Genomic DNA, 24,007 nt, shown 5'->3' with positions numbered 1-24,007 from the left:
ACAGGCACGTCATTGATCCTCACGATATTCGTATCGCATTAAAACTGTAACACTGTAACATTATTTGCATCCTACAGTGTTGCAATAAAAATAAAAGGGTTACAAAGAAGGGTCGTGAGAGGAGCGTTGATGCAGTTTCTTTTTTGTCTTCACACTTTGCGTTCAATAAACAGACAGAAAAGAAAGTACAAAATGAAAATCATTGCAATCTCGTCGAGTAACCGGTATATGTAGGTCTCATGGTTTAACTTAATTACGTTCACAATGAGAGATTAAATTCCACAGTCAACTGGTGAACGGAATAGCATCATGTTCGTAGGAAGGTGTGTCTCTTTCATTGTCATCAGGGAAATCATATTTGAGTCGCTCAGAAGCCAATGAGGTTAAATCAATGTTTTGATGTTTCCTGATTTTTGTACATTTTAATGGAATAAACGATACTCTTTTTGGCGATTAAAGGATTTACTCGTTTCTTCGTTTGCTTCTTGGTCAGAAAGCCCTCAGTTTTATAGTCTCTGAATACGTTGCATAACAATTTCAGAAGCCAAAATATTAATTTTCTCAATTTTTCTTTTTTGGACTTAACCGAATTGCCTTCTGAGCGGCTCATTTCTTCTTTCAGATTATCCTAGTTAAAAGCAACAGCATCGTATCGAAAAGTATCCACTTTTTTAACCCTCAGCACTCCAACCGGCAGTCTCACTGTTAAGCACGATCAAATTGCATCAAAAACAATTGCAACATTAAAATACGTATGAATTAATTTCCTGTCTTTTGATATTATTTTATGCTTGCTCAAGATTCATCACTGAATTTCCCCTTTGAAATTGATCAAATTTATTTGGAGCAACTGGCAATCATTCTGATATTTTTAGAGTGATAAGGGTTAAACTAGTAAAACTTGGTGTCGATAAAACTATTGTTTCTCACTTAATATGTTTATTTTACCAAGAAAAATCACTTTTATCCAAAATTCACGATATCCTCGTTAGAAATGTATGCAGAGGTTTTATTTAGGATTCCAAAATTGATTAAACTTGGCCATGAATAACTTTCGTTTCTGTTTTTAAGTCTGTTCATTTTCAAAATGACCGACAATTGTTTTTGTATTTTCCATGGCTATTGTATATAGCAGTAAGAATTAAATTTCATTCTTAGTGTTGACAGTAATATTTACTATTTGCTTTCGTTGAGACTATTTCTCTGGTTCAGTTCAGTGAAATTAATATTCATTTGACCTAGTGAAAGGTACATAGGTATTTTAATGCATCGCGATTGATCGTTCAATTTTACGTTCATCCTGTGTTCGGTAAGTTGCGGCAAAATAAAATACACGATTACGAAGAACGAAGGGCTACATGTAATTTCTCTTGTTCTTGTTTCGTTTTTTTTATATAATGATACGGAGAACAGAACGTTTAGTGAAATATATTATTAATTCTATTGTTCATCTGTTTAAATTGGACGGAACAGTTGGAAAGGCTCCGGATAATTTTGAATTTAGCTTCCTCTGAAATTTTCGAATTCCGAGAACGGTGAACGACAAGTGGAGCACGAAAAATTTTGAATGTAAATTTTCGTTTTGGATCTTAGTACCTGGATAGAGTAGGGCCGAGCGAAGATACTTTTTTTTCCATTTGAGAAAGGTAATAAGTAAAAGGACATCGGCGTCGATCGACATTTTTCGCGAGAGTGAAACAAATTGTAAAAATAAAGGGAACAGAATAGATAATTTCAGGGATTAACGAAAAATTCTAATAATGGGAAGATGATGCTTGATAAGAATGATGAATGGATAAAAAAAAAGTTAAAGGCCAAATATATGAGTCGATTAAAAATGTTCCCCATTTTTGTGTTTCGAATAGTTCGTTCATGAAAAATGTTGAAAAGATTTTCCGTATTTAAATAGTCATGTAATTATTAAGTGTAACGTTCGGTAACAAGCATTCTCCATTATTTGTATTCCTTGTATTACTGGTCATGAAATTTAACGAACTTATAATTCATATTTTGCAAATTACACAGAAGATTTTTTCCAATACTTATTCTTTGTCAATATGTTTTGCAGATTGATTTAGACTTTTCTGATTGAACAATTTTTTTATGCACAACTCGTGTTACTTTCTATTTTTTATTTTTCTAAAGTATCATTGGAATATCCATTGCTTAATAATTCTGATGTTAGTGTTTGGGTATTCGTAAAAAGAGTACAATTGTAGCGATTGTTTTTAAGTATTCACTATTTTTTCAATTAATAAAACATAAATAAAATATTAAGCCAACATACTTAACTAATTTCAGACACTATAGATTCTTTGACAAAACCTGAATCTGTTAAAATACGTGTTTCATAAATAATATTGGTATAGAATATTCGTTAACTAGTACTCTCACTGTTTATTTGAATTCTACAAATACTCTTAACATATTTTTATTCAATCATTTTTCAACATTGGAACTAGCAGACTAGTCAAAACAACGTATCTGGAAATTCTTATTCCACAATTATCAAAACTGTGAAGGTGTTTTTATGAAAACTTGTAAAGCAAATCTGTGTATTTGTACGAACATATCAATACGAGGTTCAAGTCTCGAGGAATACACTTTTTTCATTTTTCCGAGAAATTATGGAAGAATCACTCTGATTGCTCTGCAGTTCTGGCGTTAAACAGTCTCTCACAGTTTGCGAAGCGTGTAATACTGTTTTGATGTTAATAAAACATGATTCCTTTCCCTTCATTCTATTGCCACTTGAAATCTAGTATAACCAACGTTACAAACTAATTCTGTATCATTGTAAAATGGTTGATCACAGTTGAAATGTATTGTAATGAGAAATAAGTTTGCACGTTGACACAAATTTCAGAAAATTTGTCCCAGTTGAGGAACAATTCGTCTATTGTCTATTTCTGTGTTACAGAATAAGAAATTTAACGTAAACACATACATTCTTCAAAAGTGAGAGCCACTTTATATTCTATTGCAAACTGTTTAACATTTAAATCGCAAACAACTTAAGTTGGTTCGTTCCAAGGTCAGTGTTGACTTTGAATCTTTTTCTTTGAATCCACGAGCATGTATTTTCCTTCGTAGTTTCAGAATGTTGTAAACGCTTGTTTGAAATGAAACCGTGTGGCCCCCATCTTCTGGTAATGAGCAATATCTTATAATTATGGAAGTGACTTAAATCAGTAATCTATGAAAATTGAACGTGACATTCACTTTGTGTTTCATCAAAGCACTGCACTATGTGGTTAATGACACAGATGCATAAGTAAATTGTTCGGAAATAAATATTTCAGCACGAAGTGAATAAATATTTGCTCCATTTTTTACTCGGTAGTAAATAATTGCTTTGTCGAGTGTGCGTTAATTGTGTCGTTAATAAAAGTCGGACCTGTTTCTGGTTAATCTTGAAATTATTGTGATTTGTATTCTGTGTTCGAAATTCCTGAGACGGGAATTTCTGGTAATTTCGAAAAAGTACTATTACACACGTGTGCAGAAACAAAATTCTAATATTTATGAAATATTATTAAAATTGGTACTGCATGAAATGTTATGGTGTATCGTTGAAAATAGAATTTAAGTCTGACAATTTTATATTATTAATCTATGGATGTAAATGCAAATTTAGAGGTGCCAAATAGAAATTGAAGATTATTTTGACGTAATAAAGCTTTTAACAAAGATATTGAAAGTTTTATTGTTCATTGTTAAGCTTTTCATTTCGTTGCATTGTGGATATGGTTGTGTACTGTAAATGCATGAATATTTTTAAAGCTTAAAAACTGCCAATTAAATTCGAAACTTGTTGAATAATTAAACAGAAATCTGCATGTATTGTAAGTGTAAAATAAAGATTTCTCTGCGTCGAAAGTATTTAGTTAAGTAATACAAAATTTTGCTTCAGTTATTGAAAAATTATTAAATACCAATTTCACAGTAGGACTAATAGGAATATTTAAATCGATGTCAATGATAACTTGTTTTGGACTGGCACAAATTTGAAAAGGGAGAACAAAGGCATTCACGATTCAATATCACAATACAAAAGGGTTTTTAAATTTCAATTCAATTTTCTATTCTATTGCATTTTTTCACGTAGATGGCAAATAATAGAAATACATAAAATTCACAATTTTGTTATGAGGAGAATTTTGAAGATCTCATTTTGCAAAAATGTAATTTCGATTCTGTATAATACTACTATAGTAAGATTATTTGTGAAACAGATCTGAACATCATCACATTCTATTGCTCCATGGTTTTAGCATTTGTTTTCGTTGTTTTACGAGTAAATAAACAATGAATATATACTTAAAGACATTTCGGGGAGCTTCCATGGTAAGAAGAAAGGTAATGAGCAAGATTTTCTACGAATTTTGTCTCATACTTTTCTTGCTTCGTAAATAATTATCGAAGTTTAAATTTATTGCAAAATAAAATTTAAATCTTCGATTCCTTCGAAATGCCTTTTAAGTATTCACGTTTATTCGACAATTTTTTATTGAATATAGATTTATGATAGAACATAGATCATAAATTCGTTGAAATCGTTTTAGATTTGGAACGTCCCAGTGCACTTTGCAATAGTTACGGAACACCATACGGTAAACTGATTTTGTGTTTTGAGGAATTTTTTAAGGCTACTTTGTCAATAATTTCGATAAATTTCAGATGTTTATGTAAAATAAAAACTATAATCTTCAAGATATCTATTTATGTGAACAGGAAATATAATATCTTCTTATGTTTTCAAAGGTCAGAGCTTTGTTAACTTCAGGCAACTTTTTGGAACTGCAACACGTGTTATAAATTTCATAATTCTATTAAATGTGAATTAAATAGATATCTTGTAATGTTCAGTAAATTAAAAAATTTGTGTTAAATGAAAATAAAAAATGTTTCTGATCGATCGGTAATGGAATTTCTATTAATCTGAAATTTCGAACGATGGGTGATGTAATTCGAAGTATAAATTATTTAGAAAATTGCGATTTTCTTGATTATGCATGGTGTACAAAAATATTGCTGTTTTTGTATCGAGCAAACTATGAATACGTATTTAAATCCTTATTTTATTATTTCGTGAAAACAAATGCTAATGAAACATGTGTTTAACCAGATAAGGATATTAATGGATTATATTATTTTCTTAAACATTAGAAACTGTATATTTGTCTGAATGAAGGGAAGTCGTCAAAACAATGTTCTTTTATTTCCAAGAAAGTGTTCAACTAGTAGGTATGCAAACTTAAAAATGTTGAATTTTACTGTCTCCTATATATTTTATACAGTATGGATTAAATGAAGCCAGAATTGCTACTGAAAGTCTTAAATGTCTTAACTAACTGTTCTCTGTTTGAAAATCAAAATGAAATTTGAATACTTAACATCACATTTTTCAGAGTAAAATTTAATGCCTAGGTTTCAAAATATTCTTTGACTTTCCAAAAAATAAATTTCGGTTTTTGTCTCTTGGAAAAATTACAAACGTGACAGCCTATTATGAATAAATTATGTGTCACTGTTTATATGGATACGAAGCAAACCGCTGTAACCGCTTATGTTTATCATAAAACTCAACATTTTGAACATCAATACCTTATTGTTAATTTCTATGTTCTTGCACACGTATTTTAGAATAAGTAATTTTTTGTGACATATGTTCTGTGCTACAGTAACAATATCACAATATCTTTTTGGATATTTAAAAAAAGAGTTCCACCAGTTATAATATGTAGTATTTTCAGTTTTGAATAAATAATTAATAAAATGCGAAAAGAAATTCAATCAGTTATAATAAATTGTAACGTTTCTGTGTGTTCATGGTAGGTTTTATATTGTGCAAATAAGGTAAGTTCTTTTTCGTCCACCACATTTATCAAATATGTGATAAACAAACTTTCATTTAATCCAGTGTTCATTGAGCTTTTTCGAATCTCGATAGTTTCGAACTTCAGCTATGAAAGTACATGCGTGATAGCAAAATTTCTTTTCGTTTTAATCTCTAATTTGAAAGGGTAATTTCATATGTATTTATCTATTACTTTGAATACTCTTTGGTTCTCAAAATATGGATATTTCAATTTACAGTTTCCATGTGAAATATTCTTAATCCTCAATTTTTCAACTGAATTATGTTTGAATTTCACTGAATTTCCATGTGTCAATCAGTTTCAATATATAACACCAGAAATACAATACAACGACATACGAAATATGGAAAATAATAAAATTTGTAAGCGAAATGACCGAATACTTAAAAATTCCATAATTTTGACATGGTCGGAGATGTTCTTTTCTCGTTTTAATTTCCGTAATTTCGATTTTGAATGTGCCACTAATCGGATGAAGATGGTCAACTATGAAGACTGAATATAATCTCTTGCTTTGTGCGATACCGATCTACGTTACAGCAATATGGAACCAGTCGTTGAAGAGAAATGGAGAACCAAAATAATCTTATTGTCACCTATTCGATTCAGTTAGAAAATTTCCAATTGGTAAACCCAAAAAATATAACGAGGAGCAAAGTATTCATATACTAGCCAATACTGTCACAATAAATAAGAAAAGATATTACGAGTACAATTGACAACACAAATTTACTAAAATATCCAATTTATATATTCCCAAAAACGTCAAACAAACCGGACATGACTTTACTTCAATTCCGAAATATAAAAGTCCAATATTGCGTAAAAGCCCATAGTCCAAACACTTGGATCAGTTTCACGATCAATGGCACAAATTCCGAAACAACCCTACCCAATTAGGGGTACGCGAAAAAATCGATCGAAGTTCGACAGAAGAAGTTCGAACAAAATAAAAAGAAGAGAGATGAATTGAAACGAAACGCCCGAAATAGCGGTTATTTTTGCGTAGTCTATCGAAGCACCAAGACCTAAGTTGCCAGAAACAGGACTCACCCTCTACGACGCAGGAATCCCCGGTGAAATGGTCCTCCGCAGGAGGACTCCTTACACGTCCACCATCCGCCTCGACTTGCGAAACACTTCTGACTGACCGGAGAACTGTTCGCGGCCCTTAAATAGTCGTTTTTGACGGGTGCAGACGTTACGATGGCTCGTGAGAACATTTCTGAACACAATGCACCCTCTTTTCTTTGATCCCGTGGGGTCGAGGGGTCGAAGGTCGCGCGAACGGAGATCCTTACCTGTTTCCGGGGCCGGCGAAGGGGATGCACGTTTATTTGGACACAGGGAACACGGCCTGGAGGGATGATCAAGAGGGGCGAAAGGTGGTTAACGGTCGTTCCTTTTTGCTGTGCCCATAGGGGAAGGGTGCAGGTCCGGATTCGTGAGAAATTGGACCGCGTGCGGGGAGAAAGCTCGAGATATCTTTGAAATCCGAGACACCTTGTCGGTGGATTTCTCCGAGCCTCATTGCGACGCTCGTGCGCGACGTCGAGGATCGTCGCGGGAATTCTCTGGAATTAACAAATATTTGATGCTTATTCTATGTCTACGATTACTCTAAAGGTTAACGATTGATAATAGGCAAGCAATACTTCATTTACGCAAGAAATAAATAAATAACGTTTAACACATTCGCTACCGACGTCACATATTTGTGACAGGCGCAAGCTTAAATTTTACATAAAGCAAATGAAATTAATCTTATAGATATTGTTATTTAAAGTTATAAGGCATTATACTTAGAAACTCAATAACTTATTCCAGTTTAATTTTTTCGATATTTTGTTTAGAAGATTTATTGGATTGAATAAAATACTACAATTGAGGAGGTCCTTGCCGAAATAAACGCTGGTAGCGAACGTGTTAACGCTTTTAAATATCAACGATAATAGTATATCACATTGACAGCTCAATTTTGCGTGATTAAAGATTAACATTAATAGTACTTAATCACTGAATAGCAATAGAGTATATAGTTTCCTTTTCCTCTATTATTTAAGCATCCGATATTTAACTTGGCTTCGTCTACTGATAGTTTTGTGTACTTTAAAGAATATTCGTCCGAAAGAAGTTAACCCCTTGCCTTGTGATTTCTTTCTGAACTGTGATCGATTTAACTACTTTGTTTATTGAAAATAAAAAAAATCCTAGTCTTATTTTATGTCAACGTTTGCTATAAGGTATAATCATTGATAACAGAAGAATTGTATGTAATTTGCATTCAAACAAATAGAATAATATTTAAGTTTATTAAGTTCTATTTGAAAACTTCACTATGAGCCTGATACGATATTGCAGAACAAGGGATTAGTGTATTCGCAATCAGAAAATTTTTCTAATACTCTTTGGTGAGGAAGAAGGAAATTTTAGGCTAATCGTCACAAGTTTCTGACATTGAAACGGAGACAAAAATTCGAGAATTTGTTTTGAAATTTTGGTCTTGTAACGGTCTGTTGTTTGAGGTGAAGAACCTTTACGTTAAACCTTGCCCTACGATTTCTTTCACAGCTGTGCTTGACAAAATGACTTCACTGTTAATCATTTATTGGAAGAATAAATTTCATTCGTAATCGAAAACAATGAATAATATTTTGATTTGTCGAATTTAGTTTAAAATTTTCATCACAAGTCTGACACGATGTTATAGGACAAAGGATTAAAGAAATTGCGAATGAGAAAGAGCAGAAAAATACGATATTTTGAAAGACGTGAATTCACGTCAACGGCAACCAAGAGTAATGTGTTAAGTAACTAGAACTGACGAGCGTTTTATATGATTAATATGTGATTCTTATAAAAATTGTAGCAATAGATTTTTTTCGGTTTCTTCGTGTAGGTTAATTCCGGGTGAGATGGCCCGACCGTATTTACATTCTCAAATATCTGTATTTTCAATTGTTTTTACTAATATATTGAATTTTGGAAGCTTGTTTAACACGTTGACTGCCACGAGAATTCCGAACGTTTTGTGTAACAATACATATTCTTTCATAGCAAAGGCAAATGGTATTAGAAATAATTATTAATGACTTGGTATCTCAGTACACGTGTCACACTATCATCTGGCTGTTTGTGTTACTAAATATTTTTATTCGATATCAGTTTTCTTATTGTAATTGTATTTAAGCAATTTTGATGCTCCGATTACCGATGACCACCGCGGCAGTCAACGTGTTAACTATTCTTTTTATATGTATTCAAGTGCTTTCACAAATATATTTACTTTTTGTTAAGTATTAATGACATTTATGATATAACGGTAGTTTTAAAAATATTGGGCCATTTCTCTCCGATTTACCCTTCATTATAGGATTCAAGTGAAACTATTTACTTTTACAATCATTTCGGATATTTCACACTTCCAAGATATCGATCATTGAGAAATAAGGAAAATGAAGAAATATCAACAATTAAGAGATAAAAAAACTGAAATCTGTCATATCAACGGGTGCGGTAGTTCTGGCGTTAATAATATTAGGTTAGTTTATAAGTAATGTTTTTTCGTGCTAGCTTCCAGTGTGAAAAATAAATATATACGTCTTTTTTAAATCGCCAATGTATTGATCATCATTGTGTATGAGCTTTCTTCATTTCTCGGTTAATTTGTTAATGCCATCTTGGAAATATTATTTATTTATTGCATTTATTGCTCATACACAGCAGGAATTATCAATCATCAAACCTTTATGTTTCAACTGGTTAATGCAACAGATATCAAAACCCATCATCTTGTTTCTCTGTCTTCTTCGTTTACTATTCGAGTCGTTGAAAGCGGTTCTCCGGGAAGAAGATCCAGTTAAACTCGAAACCATTGATCTTTTCTTCTCCTTACCTTAACCAGTTTCTCGTCCGTTATAATTCCATGAAGTACATATTGTTGTTGTGATTGCGATTAATTTAAATGAAATCTTGTGAGAAGTTCGTTGCGTTCTCACGCCATACTTGATCTACACATATATACTTATGTATGCATTTATTCAAACGAATAAAAATAACACCAGTGTTTCTCTTTCCATACATATTACTGTTAAAAACATTTAAAAGTTAAATTTCATTTAGTATATGTATTTTACTATTATTATATTTGACATTAACGAACTTAAAAAATTGTAATATTTCTATTGCTTCTTTACTATTAAATAATCGTTAAAGTTCAAAACGAACGTCATTGAAGCTTTAACATTAGAACTACCGAGCGTTTAACATAATTAATATATAATCCTTATAAAAATTGTAACGATACGTTTCTTTTTCAGTTTCTTCGTGTACTTATTATAGTATACAAGTAAAACCATTTACTTTTAAAATCATTTCTGATATTTGATACGTTTAATACATCAATAATTGTGAAATAAGAAAACTGAAACCCGTCATCTTAACACGTCGAGTGCCGCACGATTTTGCCGAGACAAATATATAAAATGAAAATAATGTAATATCAATTTATGTAATTGAATTACGTTGTTATTATTGCAGATACGAAACGTTTAATGTTAGTCTATTAAGTGGTATTACGTATAATATAGAAAAATTTTCAAATAATCGTCGTTTAATCGAACGAATTATAGTAATTCGATTTGGTTGAGGTCACCGGGAACCCCCATGTCATTCAACCAGTTAATAGCATTTCGATTAAGCATTATTAGATTATTGAAGATATCGAAAATTCTCAGAGAATTAGAGTAAAACGTATAGAAATTATAGAGAACGCCATTAATCGTTTCTACTATGCTATTTCAGGTAACTACTTTACTAACAGTAAATACAATCTACATTATCAACCTGATTACCAGTCAATGCTCTACATTATCGACACACCAGTACTACACATTAGAGCATGCGCCATATTTGTACCGTTCTCCATTATTACATTTAAGTCGTAATTACATAGCTTGAGAAGATATGTAATTCGTAATTATTGTTTCTAACATTATCTAGGCTCTAAGTTATGCTTATGCAATATTATTAGTAGAGTGAATTGTGTCGCAGTTTGTAAGTGAAATAGATGAATAGTAACAAGTACTGTCAGCTGGGAGTGTGGCGGCTCCTGTAATCCGGCTACTCGGAGGCTAGTTATGTCGGAGGGTCTGAGGTCGAGGGTCCCTGTTGGTACGGGATTCACGTCGACGGGGCGTCCGCACTAAGCTCGCCATCAATATGGGCACCCTCGAGGAATCGAGGGTGGCCAGGTTGGCTAAGGAGAGGCGAACCGGGCCAGAGGGGAAACCCAGCAGCCAAAAGTCTCTGTGGCGGGCAGTAGTGGGATCGCGCCCCGGAGTGGGACCGCATCGGCAGCTTGGTCAATATGACTCGACACATAACTTTTTTTTCTACTTTTTTTTAAAACATTTTCGACACTAATCAAGCACATATAATGGCAAACCGTTGAATTGTATTTTATTTTAACATTTCTTTTATAATTCTCGCTGTCATATATTAACCCTTTGAATTCTGTAGGCTCGAATATTGCACCAGTTCTAATATTAAATATTTCAATGAATTTTAAGAAAACTACTACCTTAAGATTATTAGATCTTCCAAATATACAAAGTTTGTACTAAGAAGGGAATTAAAGGTCTAAGAAATGTTGTAACATTGTTAATTCTCAGTAGAACTACTATCAAAATTGGTAGGAGTTGCTGCATATCACAAAACTATGTGGAGTGCTAAGGGTTAAACCTTTATACTATGGACCAACTTTTTTCTACTTTTTTTTTTTAAACATTTTCGACACTAATCGTGCACATATAATAGCAAACCTTTAACCTGTATTTTATTTTAACATTTTTTTTATAATTCTCGCTATCATATTAAACCTTTTTTATGGACCAACGTGCTTCTCCTCGATACCATCTAAACGACGTTTCTTGTTTATCCTTTTAATAGCAACTTATATATATACATATATGATGTTAATTAATTGGTAATACTTTTCAATTGTAAAATGGAATTTTTATGTTGTAATGACGACTAACACTTTTTAGTGTTTTATGTATTTAAGGAGAGATGCTTAAGGTATGAAAAATACTAAAAATTTTCTCTTGCTTTATTAAGTTAGAGTAAAGATATCGTATATTACATTTTTAATGTTGAAAATACATTTACTTGTAACTTTTATTTTGAAAGCAAAAAAAGATTATAATTCTGTTAGTATAGATCTAGAGTGATATGATTTAACATTGTAGATTATTCTTTAGAACTAATTAAAATTAAAATTAATTATTTAATACAAATTGTATGTATATAAAGTAAGTATGTAATACTACATATAATAATAAAAAGACTTTTGAAGAACATTGAGACTTCCGTAATTTACTCGTAAATCTTATAATGAAATGTTTTTTTTATACAATTTTTTGTTTAGTTTTAAATTTGCGTATATCTAAAATATGTGTAATAATATGTTTAAGGAAATGTATCTTTTTGAAAATCTTAATTTATTTATTATACTTCTTTTAATGGATGAATTCAGTAATAGGTTAACTGGTATGACGTTGATGTAAACGATATGAAGGTTAGAGACAATAATTATTTCCATTCTTAATATTGATCTCCATAGATTGCGTTTAAAAGCTTTGTTTCAAGTATATATACATATTTATACAAACAAAGCTACCATAAAATAAAAAAATAGTTAACCTAAAATTTCGTTCTAATCCTAATGATATTAGATTTGGAAACTTGTTATGATCTATAGAAAAAAATTAAGTTTCTTTCAACAAAAACCACGTAATTAAACAACACTTAATAATGGATGTTTTATTCTTTTTATATTCTAGATGCAAAAAACTAAAAAGTAAAACTATATTTTTAATTATACGAATGTATTACAATACTAAATAAAAATACATTCGAATCGGCTTACTTTAATATAATGTGAAAACTATTAATAACTCTGTATCTTTAGAAATAAATTAAAACATGACTTATTAATTGAAACATTTAAGTAATAATTTAACAATTATTTAAATTTAATATGAATGTAAACTCCATAAGATCAAAAGAAGATATAATCAATGGGATGTAGAAAATTTTCAGTTTTTTATTATTACTATTTAAATATATCCTTTCATTTGCCTTTTACTGTTTTCCTTTTAGACAGAAAGGTATCAAACTCATATTGTGTATAAAGATTATTTGCTAAGTGATTAAATCCATATTGATTAAGGATATTTTTTAAACAGAAATGCATAAGAAAATAATACAAGGCATATATTTTTTTTTTATAATTTTTGTTTTTCTTTCTTAGCCTGTTCAGCTAGTGCTTCTAAACGATCATATTCTGCAATTAGAGCATCAATTTCACTTGCAGGAAGAATTCTTGTTTTGGTTTTACCGTTTTCTCTGGTTAAGGTGGCCATTTCCACTGCAATGAAAAAAATGTAAAGAATGAAAATATATTTATTACAGGCAATATATACAAAAAAAAAAAAGTTAAATTTACCTTTGTCAGCTGACAATTTATTCATATCTAAAGTTTTTGAAAGTACTTTTATAGCTAATGCCATGGCATCCTTTAATGTTGTTTCACCATCTTTATACTCCTGTTTCAATGATGATACTGCTGCAGCTGCATTGTTTCCAATACAAGTTGCTTTCCACCCTCCATAATTTCCACTTGGATCTGACTGATATAACTGATACCCATAATGTTTATCCCATCCCATATACAAAATTGAAACTCCAAAAGGTCTTTTTCCACCATACTGTGTATATGCTTGTTTTACATCACAAAGCCAAGAAACAAGTTGTTCGCATGGAATTGGTTCTCCATATTGTAGAAGATAACGTTGTGCAATAAGGCGTAGTTCATTTGTTAATACATTTGCATCTGAAGTAATACCAGCAACAGAACAAACAACATCATCATTCAGCTTATAAATTTTTTCAGAGTAAAAAATTTCATCTAGAAGTTTATTTGTGTTGCGCCTTTCAGCTGCAAGTAGAATTCCATCATTTGCTAAAATACCAAGGCAAGTACCCGCATGACTTATAGCTTCCATTGCATATTCAACTTGGTATAAGCGACCCTCTGGTGAAAAAATCGTTGTACGTGTATCATATCTTCGTGCCTAAAAGTAAAATATTTTAAATTAAAACTATAGAAATACTAACGCAAAGAACACAATAATAATGATTATTATTAATATAATAGCATTTCGTAATAAAATCACATGTGATTTAAAGTTATTTTGAAATGTGTAAATAATCCTAAAATGATACAGCATTATCTAACAGACTGTACAATCCTAACCTATATGGAGTATTAACAGAATTAATTGAAATTAATGAGTACTTAAATAGGTAAACGATTTCGGCGGAAAGGAAAACAAATTTGTTAAAGATTATAACAATAAATGTATACAAACTAAATTCATAATAAAGACATAACTTAGTATAATCAGAAATATGAATAAAAACATTAATTTATAAAAAGGGCTAAATAATCATAGAATACAATCGAAAACAAGTATCAATTAATATTACTTTAACATTGTTATTTAAAAAAACTTATTCTTATCCAATGACAGTGCAGTTTATACAACCTATTCAGGAAAGTTTTATACAAAAGTTAATAAAACAAAAGACAATATTACGAATGATAATTATATTATTAATTTTAAATAAATTTACTTGGTATTTACCATTATATAAACTTTTTGTTATTACAATTACAGCACTAGAATATATGAAAATGAAAACTTGACACTGTAGGTTAAAACCGCTGCCTCAGTTAACTATAGGTTAAGATCAGTTGCCTTCAGAATATTGGACACTTATGTATATAATATAGTTTCGCTAGCACAGTACAGAACCATCTATCGAGGTGAATGAAACCAAATGAGTAATGGCGGGCATTTTAAAATTGGTATTTGTACATTTACTTAATTCAATTTTAACCGAGATTAAAAGTATATCTATTTCTACCTCATATGTCAAATTGACGGATATTGATATATTCAAATGTCGCATATACAAAACTTCGAAGTAAGAGTGCTTAATAAAAAAAAAAAATTGACGGTATTTATTCTTTCATTTTAACAAATGTCAACATAAACTCTAATGAACTTGTCGTAATAATTATTGTAATTTAAAATAAGAAATTTTTAATCTATCACTTTGACAAGTTTGGTCGTTTTAGTGTTGAAATTTAGTAATTGAACGATTTATTTGCAGATATTGTTACTTAATTTTTTCCTAAAAATTCTTCAGTAGAATTGTTTCTATAGAAGATAAGTAAATACAAAGATAATTCTAACTTTGTAACCATTATTTTATTTATAACAATATATTCAATACAAACATATTATATAAAATAATCATCTACATTCGTATAGTCACATAATTAATACCTTTTAGGTGACAAGTACTTATGTTATTGTAAGTATTTGAGTAATATTATCAGTAACTAACTAAGCAATATTATGGGTATTATGAGTAACTTGTTTAAAACTTAAACAGTTAAATTTCTTAAATATTATTCTTTATGTATATTCTATATTAACTAAATTTGAGAACCTTTGAACAATTTTGTCTTTCTTATAAAACGATATCATTATTGTCATTTTTATCATCGTCATAGCCAAAAACATTATTGTAGTGTTCCAAAGTTGTATCTTGTCCTTGGTTTTGTGAAACTTCAGATTTTATTTGTTGATAAACAATATTAAAACCTCGGCCAGTGCTAATTTTCTTTGCTTCCCTAAAGGTAGCTGACATTTTTGGATTTACTTGTATGATTCTTTTGTTATACAAGTATTCATAAAGACTAATGTTGGCTTTTGTTTCTTTGTTCGTTTCTTTGTTCGTTTCTTTTGTTTCTTTTATTTCTTTTATTTCTTTTTTGACTTTTTGTTTTTCTGCAATTTTAACATCATTGTTGGTAATATTATTATTTGTAGTATTTCCTGTAGAATCTCTTCGCAAAGAAGTATTATTTGCTGTGGATACATATTTCTCTGGTTTGATATTACTGTCATCCTCTACCTTGGTTTCCTTTAATTTAGAAATTAAATCTTCAAAGGAAATTTTATCATCAGTGCTTTCATCTCTAAAATACATTGCTTTAGAAGCATTTTTAGGTACTCGTAGTGGTGATTCTGATTCCTATTATAATAAAAAATATATATACCAATACAACATTTGGAACAATTTAAAAAATTATAAATAAATAATGAGTGAAAATAGAATAAAATATTTAAATACACTTACTGATTCTTTCTTTATAAAACTTTTACTGTCTATGCTACCATTGGTGTTGTGTTTTTCAATCTTAGCTATCCTCTCCCTTTCATAATTTTTGTATTGTTTCTTCTTTGCCTTTGATAATCCTATTACTGGTCTAAATACATTTTTAGTTTCTGAAGCTGTTAGTGGATCATACGTTACATTATTCTGAAAAATGTAATTAATTATTGAAAATATTACATCCTTTTATCAGACTTCATAGTAACATTAATAAAACCTCATATACATATATTTTGTATAAAAATAAAAAAATGTTAGAATAATTTTTTAATTACATCTCCAGACCAATCTTCGCCATAACAAACATTAGTTTCCATACTGCATGCAGATTGTAAAGATACTGTTCCGATTTCTTTTTCTGATTCTAATGACATCTGGTAGCATATCACATTTCCATTTGTAGGACATACTGATAGGTGATGCTATAGCAATAACAGATTAGCATTAAAAATTTACCATACCAATTATTTATCATATATCACCAGTATAACAATATGCATATTCTAAAAAGAATATACCTCATACTCTTCTGGTTTTAATCTATGGTTCGCATTGAAAGGACATGTAGCTCTCTGATTTGGATAATTTTTGCTGCATTTAAATATATGTTTTTGAAGTCTACCATCAATAATTCTATGATATTTATCAAACGGACAAATAGTGTAAGGTCCAAAGAAAGACATTTTTCTGAAAATAAAAATAAAAATATAAAAATTAAACATCTAATTAAATGTATGTTTGTATTTAAAAATTAAATTAAAACAGTAAAGTAAAATTTCAATATTTTTTTACCCTCATTTGTTCCTCATTTTTATAACTTCATGAGTTTTTTCTGTGTTCAACTGATACAATGGTAAAATTTAGAATTAATACAAATTTCGTTAATATTTTTACTTCATCCTTTCTTTATTATCTCGCGTTGACTTTATACTGTCAGTCATATACATTCACACAAATTCTACTTCAGAAGAATCATGAAAAATAACAAAATAACATTATCTTTTACTAAAAAAAAATGTTAAATCGACAGAGGGACAAATGTAGATTAAGAAAATATTCGTACACGATTTAGAAATCATTATATATGTATAATTACCCATCGTTGTTAGACATTTCTAATAATATTAAATGTACTTCTTATAGTAAACAGTACATGTAACAAATTTAGAATCATGTAATAATTTTTATTAATTATTTCTTATTTTTAACAGCTTTGATTTCGCAATAAAGTGAAATGTAATGCCGCATCAACATTTACCATACGCTCTGCTATACTCAATTAGGGTAGGTACCACACATATTACTATTGCAATGTGATAAACGTTTTAATGGATAGTTTCAATTTATAATTTTAATAAGTTTATAACTCGTTAGATATAGAATTATAATAAAAGAAGTAAAAATATATTGAACAACGGAACGTAAATTTTATTTTTTTAAAAATGGACTATTTATTGCGTAAAATTTATTAACATAGAAAAAGTGATTTAGTTGTTGTTCTAATTTTCCCAAATATTTATTTTCTGTTTTACTAATGTTTCCAATTGACAATTATTCATTTTACGTAGACGTCATCTATGATATTGTTTTCATATATAGGGTATCCAATCTTTGAAACATATAATTTGAGTTGCACCACCACTATCTTGCAAGAAAGGCACACGCTTCCTCGCGCAGTATGGCCCGCTCGATTCCAGTCGTGATCTGTTCGACCACGTTAGCTCAAAAAGATTTTGTTTCATTTACGAACGAAATCGTCCGCAAATAATCCAAGATTCACCATGGACGTCGATTGGGGTATGAAATAATCAATATACGAACGTCTTCTACAGTACATGACTATACTTCAGTTCAAGACGACGAAATGATTTTAACCTTCAACGTTACAGATGTCGATAACTCTGAAGCGAAATTCGACCTCGCAATCAGAACCAACAAGTGGGAGGGCGAAGATGAAGAGGAAGAAGTTAAGGTTTTATTTGAATGACTTTTTATAATAGTTTAATCAACCTGTTTTCCAAATTTTCATACTCACACTAATGGTTTATAAGTATGGTTAACCTTGCATTGCGTGGATCAACACGAGACTAATAGCAGGGTAGTTGATTGGCGAACAGACTTGAAGTTTGCCACGAATGAAATCAAATCTAAAATTCGGATGAAAATTATAGAAAAATAATTGAAATTAACATCATGATTCATGTTTACACTTAAATAAACAATTGTTGAATGATCTATATACAAAATTAATCACCTCGAATTAATTTTGAAATAAATTTTAAGTTAAAGAAGCACTTACGTATTAATTAAAGGGACGATGACATTTATATTTGAACTTAAATAATATTTGTGATAGTTCGATTAAAATATGTATAAGATATATCTTACAAATTCTAATTTTTAGAAACTATAAACTTAAATATTGGTAGAAATACTTAATGATATAATAAATTTAAGATAACAAAATTATAATTTAACATATTCCAAGTTTGTATATTAATTCTGTAAATGAAAAATCATTCAACAGGATAGTTGGGAAGATGTTGAGGAAGAAAAGAAAGATATAGAGAAACCTGCAGCAGAAGTGCCAAAAGTGGCCAAACCAAAGCCAAAGAAAGCTTTGGCAGAAAGGATCGAAGAACGTGAGGTATTAATAATATGTAATTTAATCTACACCATTTCTATTTGTTAATGACATTCAACATTTTGTATATGTATATATGTGCACAACATAATATTAGCTTTTATTACTTGTTCAGAACTTTTATACATGTATATAGCATATAGTAACTTGGAAACTTATTCGGTGAATTCATTTTTGTACTTGTAAAACAATTTATGTTCTCATTTCTGTTCTCAAGATTCGTTTTCGTAAATCGACTTACATTTTCAATGGAGCAAATGATTTCCGATAAATAATTACAGTATTAAAACATTTTAACGTTCTCTGTGCCTTGTTATTGTAGAAGAGAGCAAGAAAAGAGGCGGAAAGGAAAGCAAAAGAAAAAGAAGAAGAATTAACACCAGAAGAAAAGAGAGCCGAACAATTGAGACGTCAAAGGCTGCAAGAGGAAGCCGATCTACGTCTTGCCATGGAGACATTTGGTTTGTCCAACCTTGTTGATTTTTCTCACCGCAAGCCGCACAGAACCGACAGAAAATGATTGCGCTAGAAACGTTTACGTATTAACTCTTTGCGCTCCCACTTTTATTTAAGTAATATTATCAGTATCGATTTTCGATTACTCATAAACTAATATAATTACTAATATGATATTGATAAAACGAAAAGATACTACTATTTCTATTTACATATTGAAATTAATTTTCTTTCGGAAATATTCAGAAGCATGTATTAATTTGATTTTTTCTTGGAAATTTGATCTGCTTGACTGATTTTACAGGATTAATGAGTAACGGTACCGTAATTTTGCAAAAATTGACAAGTTGTTAAACTATAACGATGGAAAGTCATATAATAAAACCTGTAAAATACGGTTATAATACAAATTTATGTATAGGTTTATTATTATTATTATTATCGTTAATATTAATATTATTACTATTATTATTTATTTTACTCAAAGATTGTTACATTTTAATTTGAATTTTATATTTAAATATCGCATAATGTATTTCATAACTTTGAAATAATTCTCAAAGAAATTGCAATCACTGAATCTTTTATTGAATCTTGTACTATCATTTTTTATTAGACTTAACGAAGTCGTAAATCACTTTCAATCACTAAAACATAAAATATTTTTAATTTGATGATTATTAAAAGCTTTATATATAGATAATGGTCATTGATCTGTAATTGTATCTTAATGAAATGTTTATACACTTTAAAGAATTATTTATTAATCGATGGACTCATAATTGGACTGCAAAGGGTTGATCCAATATTTATTTTCTAAAAAACAAAACGAGTTCTTAATGGCTTAGTAATTTTACGCTTTGTCTTTCATAAACTAATATAGAGTATATCGATAAATATTGAGTATTATTGGTGTAAGAATCGTAATAATTATTTTATACGTTTTAAGTATACATGCTAATCAAAGAAATTAATAACTATAATCAGCATTAAATTTGTAACAATTCATTTTGCTTTAAAGAACGCAGTATAAAGTATTTTTTTATGTAAATTTAAAATATAGTTATAAGAATTCTATGAATTTATAAATAGTCTTTATACGCTCAAATATTCTGCATATTTTTAAAATATATTACTATAAGAATTCACACAAATCTTTGGAAATATTTAAATTCTCTAATATTATATTTTTAGAATATAATATTACGTGTATTTCATTTGAGAATGCAGTCACCATTGTAGTATAATTGCTTTAATGTATACTTAAATTTACAATGTTTCCAAATTATAACTCATTGAAACAATTGATTCGGTGTCAGGAACCGTACTAGAGACATAATGTATTTAATTGAGGTAATGCAGTCTTTAAATAAAGTATAAAATTGTTACTGTGCAAAAAAAAAATAAACATTCCTCTATTATAAAAAAGCAAATCAGACGTGTCTTATTTATCAACATTGTTCTCCCGTACCGTTCCTGATGAATATTTAATTTTAATGAGAAAACTTCGTGCTTTATTTTAACATATTATGTCGGCCATAGAATTCTTAGTAATTATATATCTATAATATTCTGTGAATAGATGTCGAAATCAAAATTTTTTATTCCCAGCAGTATTTCGGTAACGTAAATTCGTATAATATAATGTATATAAATGTAAAGATAACATTGTTAAACATTATTGTTAAAATTTAAAAACTTTACGAAAGAAACGATTAATGTAATCGATTCATTTTCAATTATAGTTTGTCTCGCAACTCTAATCGTTATATTGTTTTCCTTAAAGGTGTGGGCGGTGTAGGAGGCGATGAATCTGGATTGAGTCTGGACACTGCTGTGCCCGACACAGAAGAAGAATTCGAACAGTATGGAAGAGTACTTGCGCAAAAAATAAATCATTTTGCTAAGCATACTGAATTCCCTCCATTTGCAGAAGAACTTATGAAAACAATTGCTCTCAATTGTGAGTACATTTATTCTCTTTTTTAACATAGGTAACACACTAACGAATTACAAAGTTATGTCTCAAGAATAACTCATATCCAAATAAAACAATTTTCTAATCATATTCTAAGCACTGGTGAGGTAATGTTTTTCACTTTAATTGCATCCAATACTTGTGTATTTTTTATGTTATTACTATCGACCAACACGAACAGTAAATATTCAAAACTATTATTTTTCTGAAATAGATTTAATTAATTTTTGAACTTGATAACGAAATATTATAATAATCTAACACATATGTTTTATACACATATTATATAACAAATTTCTGAACGTTATTTACAGTGTCTGCGACAAACTTGAAGAAGGCGAAAACAATGATTGACAATCTGTTGATTGAAAAAGTGAAGGTTGAGAAGGGCGATAAGGCGAAGAAGAACAAGGGCAAAGGCAAAGCGAAATTAAAAATCGAGGGTGAAAATACTCTTTTGAGCGAATACAGCGACTACCGTTACGATGACTTTGACGATTTCATGTAGCGACCTTTTCACCCCGTACTCTTATTATCCTTTATCCCCTTTTCTAGTCGCCTAAATACACGCAGATGGTTATTAACATTTTTGCAGATTTTATATCCTTTATTCTCTCGCTGTATACATATACGAGCTCCTAATTTCATTTGTATAACTCATTGTTGGTTCAAGGTTGCGATTTTGAAATATTTTCCGTTACAATTTCTTATTGTATACATACAGATATTATATATACACACGCATATACACCTGACCCTCGATTTATGCGAAAATCCGTTTTACATGGATTCGTTTTACACGAATGAGAATCGCGTAAATAGAGTCTGCCGGTACAAGAGAAAACAAAATATTGGAAGAAAAAGCTGGTATAAGTTTTAAATATACATATTTAATTCACATAGCCAAACAAAGGAAACAATAATAATGACATTTCAGGAAACGAAAGTACATTTTATTCGGCGTAGAAAAAAGGACTCGCGTAAAAAAGTGCCGCGTAAATCGAGGATCAGGTGTATATATATAGCAAAGATTATCGTATCATCTGACAGATGTAAAAGGATCCTAACACGAAGTGTTATATGCGTTTTAAATACGGATGGCAGAATTTTCTTAATACTCACCGGTCGATCAAAGTGTCAAATAGCCTGAAGAAGTAAAATTGAAAAGAAAAAGTCACTTGAATAAATCTAGCTAACGCGTTTACTGTGTCAACGTATAAAATATTGCAGTTATGAGGAATTGTACTAATGAAAAATTCCAAAGTAAAAAAAAAGAAAAAAGAAATAGAGTTATTGTGCAAATAGAAGAACACTGGCAACGATCATTCGAACGCGAGCGTCGCGGAACAACTAAACTACTGAGATTTTTTGGGCACCGTGGTAAATCAGTAGTCGGAGGATCTATCTTTCGAAAACCTACTTCCTGCGCATGCGTAAACGATCGTCTGGGTACGAGGAACTATATACGGTGATTCCTTATAGTTTTATATTTGCATATACGCGCGTATGGTTTTGCGGATATTTGCTAATGTTTAAATAATACTAATATGAAAAACAATGTACTTTGTCATAGGAATTCTTAAAAACCCTTACCTATTAATATTAAGCGTAATAATCGAAAGCGATTATAAGTAATTTAATTGTACTTTATTAAGCATTTTGTTACATAGAATTTTTCACAGAAGAGAGAGAGAGAAAGAGAGAGAGAGAAAGAGATGCACAGTGAAAATGGAGAAAGGAATTAAGTACATGTATTTAGTTAAAAAAAAAGTTTTCTTCCAAACATGGACGAAGTTTTTGCACTTAAACGGTATCATCGAGTTTCTTGTCTTACAACAGTAAAGCTAAGATTCTCGTATCTTTATCGTAATAAAGTTAACAATATTGTTTTATGTTCTCTTTTTCTTTTCTAATCAATTTTACTTGTTAATAAACTTGTTCTTTATAGTAACATTGTATATATGTTTTTATTATATTCATTTACCACATCGTTAAATTTGCTTTCTATTACAATAAATTAATTTTTATTAGAATAGTTCGCTTTTTAGTTTTATTGCAATAATTTCTAATAAGATATATATAAATATATATATGTTGCAGTAGTGTTAACAAAGATTGCAATAAATCTATTTCTGTTTACAACTTATTCATTAAAATAATGATAATAATGATGAAATAATAAATTTAGTTTTTAGATTATGGTAATATAACATGTTAAAATGATTTTCATTTAATTAGTAACATATTCATTTCTCTCATCTTTCAGAATGACAAGTAAATTAAATTATACTTTTAATTTAAATAAGATTAGAAAGAAAAGTTGTACCGAAATCTTTCAGTTGATAAATTGTTTAAGAATTATTATTAAGTTGATACATAAAACATTCCATTATAGGTAAACAGTTAGACACTATTTATGTTATACTGTTTATAAGAGATTAAATTCAACTTATGATATACAATTATTTAAAATTGAGCGGGTCCTATATAATAATCATAAATATATAATTGATTATTAGTATTACACTATTTATTCAATACAAATTTTTAATTTGTTTAGAAAAATGGAATTTATTTATGTATCAATTCAATCTATTCTTTTTGTAAATTGTTAGTATTGTTACATGTGAAAGCTAAATGTAATTGAAATTGGAGAAAGGTGCAGTTCATTTTAAAGAAACTATAATTCATTGTTTTTTACAATTACAGTTCGAAGCTAAATTTTCTAGCATTCTG

At 29.6% G+C, this 24,007-nt stretch overlaps 3 protein-coding genes across 6 annotated transcripts; 1 reads left to right on the top strand and 2 right to left on the bottom strand.

Annotated features, from left to right (window-relative positions):
• Positions 1-13,136: 13,136 nt before the first annotated feature.
• On the bottom strand, positions 13,137-14,758 carry Prosalpha3 (proteasome alpha3 subunit). The gene is made up of 3 exons (XM_031975647.2): positions 14,591-14,758; positions 13,390-14,017; positions 13,137-13,311 (listed from the first exon to the last, which is right to left on the bottom strand). The coding sequence occupies exons 1-3, from the start codon at positions 14,591-14,593 to the stop codon at positions 13,169-13,171; spliced, it is 774 nt and encodes a 257-aa protein (XP_031831507.1). The 5' UTR covers positions 14,594-14,758; the 3' UTR covers positions 13,137-13,168.
• A 440-nt stretch (positions 14,759-15,198) lies between these two features.
• On the bottom strand, positions 15,199-23,995 carry LOC116426551 (uncharacterized). Of its 4 annotated transcripts, none has more exons than XM_031975645.2 (5): positions 22,394-23,995; positions 16,712-16,880; positions 16,469-16,615; positions 16,158-16,340; positions 15,199-16,052 (listed from the first exon to the last, which is right to left on the bottom strand). In XM_031975645.2, exons 2-5 carry the CDS (start codon positions 16,874-16,876, stop codon positions 15,486-15,488), a joined length of 1,062 nt encoding a protein of 353 aa, XP_031831505.2. In that variant the 5' UTR covers positions 16,877-16,880; positions 22,394-23,995; the 3' UTR covers positions 15,199-15,485. The 4 variants fall into 4 exon arrangements, with proteins under 4 accessions (XP_031831505.2, XP_031831504.2, XP_031831503.2 ...); XM_031975644.2 differs by lacking the exon at positions 22,394-23,995 and adding an exon at positions 18,229-18,429; XM_031975643.2 differs by lacking the exon at positions 22,394-23,995 and adding an exon at positions 17,290-17,677.
• eIF3j (eukaryotic translation initiation factor 3 subunit J) lies at positions 17,823-21,855 on the top strand. The gene is made up of 6 exons (XM_031975648.2): positions 17,823-17,990; positions 18,083-18,165; positions 18,721-18,840; positions 19,160-19,298; positions 21,080-21,256; positions 21,586-21,855. The coding sequence occupies exons 1-6, from the start codon at positions 17,975-17,977 to the stop codon at positions 21,777-21,779; spliced, it is 729 nt and encodes a 242-aa protein (XP_031831508.1). The 5' UTR covers positions 17,823-17,974; the 3' UTR covers positions 21,780-21,855.
• Positions 23,996-24,007: the final 12 nt, after the last annotated feature.

The sequence above is a fragment of the Nomia melanderi genome, chromosome 8 (assembly GCF_051020985.1).
Source record: "Nomia melanderi isolate GNS246 chromosome 8, iyNomMela1, whole genome shotgun sequence".
In the NCBI taxonomy this organism is placed as follows: domain Eukaryota; kingdom Metazoa; phylum Arthropoda; class Insecta; order Hymenoptera; family Halictidae; genus Nomia; species Nomia melanderi.
Note: the sequence above shows the minus strand (reverse complement) of the source record. Positions and strands in the feature narration are given on the sequence as shown.

Coding starts and splice junctions, on each gene's coding strand:
- Prosalpha3 (XM_031975647.2), bottom strand. Junction 13,312..13,389: donor TAAATTGTCAGCTGACAAAG/GTAAATTTAACT, acceptor TTTTCATTGCAG/TGGAAATGGCCACCTTAACC.
- LOC116426551 (XM_031975643.2), bottom strand. Junction 16,341..16,468: donor GCGAAGATTGGTCTGGAGAT/GTAATTAAAAAA, acceptor TACATTTTTCAG/AATAATGTAACGTATGATCC. Junction 16,053..16,157: donor GTTTTATAAAGAAAGAATCA/GTAAGTGTATTT, acceptor TTATTATAATAG/GAATCAGAATCACCACTACG.
- eIF3j (XM_031975648.2), top strand. Junction 19,299..21,079: donor TCTTGCCATGGAGACATTTG/GTTTGTCCAACC, acceptor TTTTCCTTAAAG/GTGTGGGCGGTGTAGGAGGC. Junction 21,257..21,585: donor GAAAACAATTGCTCTCAATT/GTGAGTACATTT, acceptor CGTTATTTACAG/TGTCTGCGACAAACTTGAAG.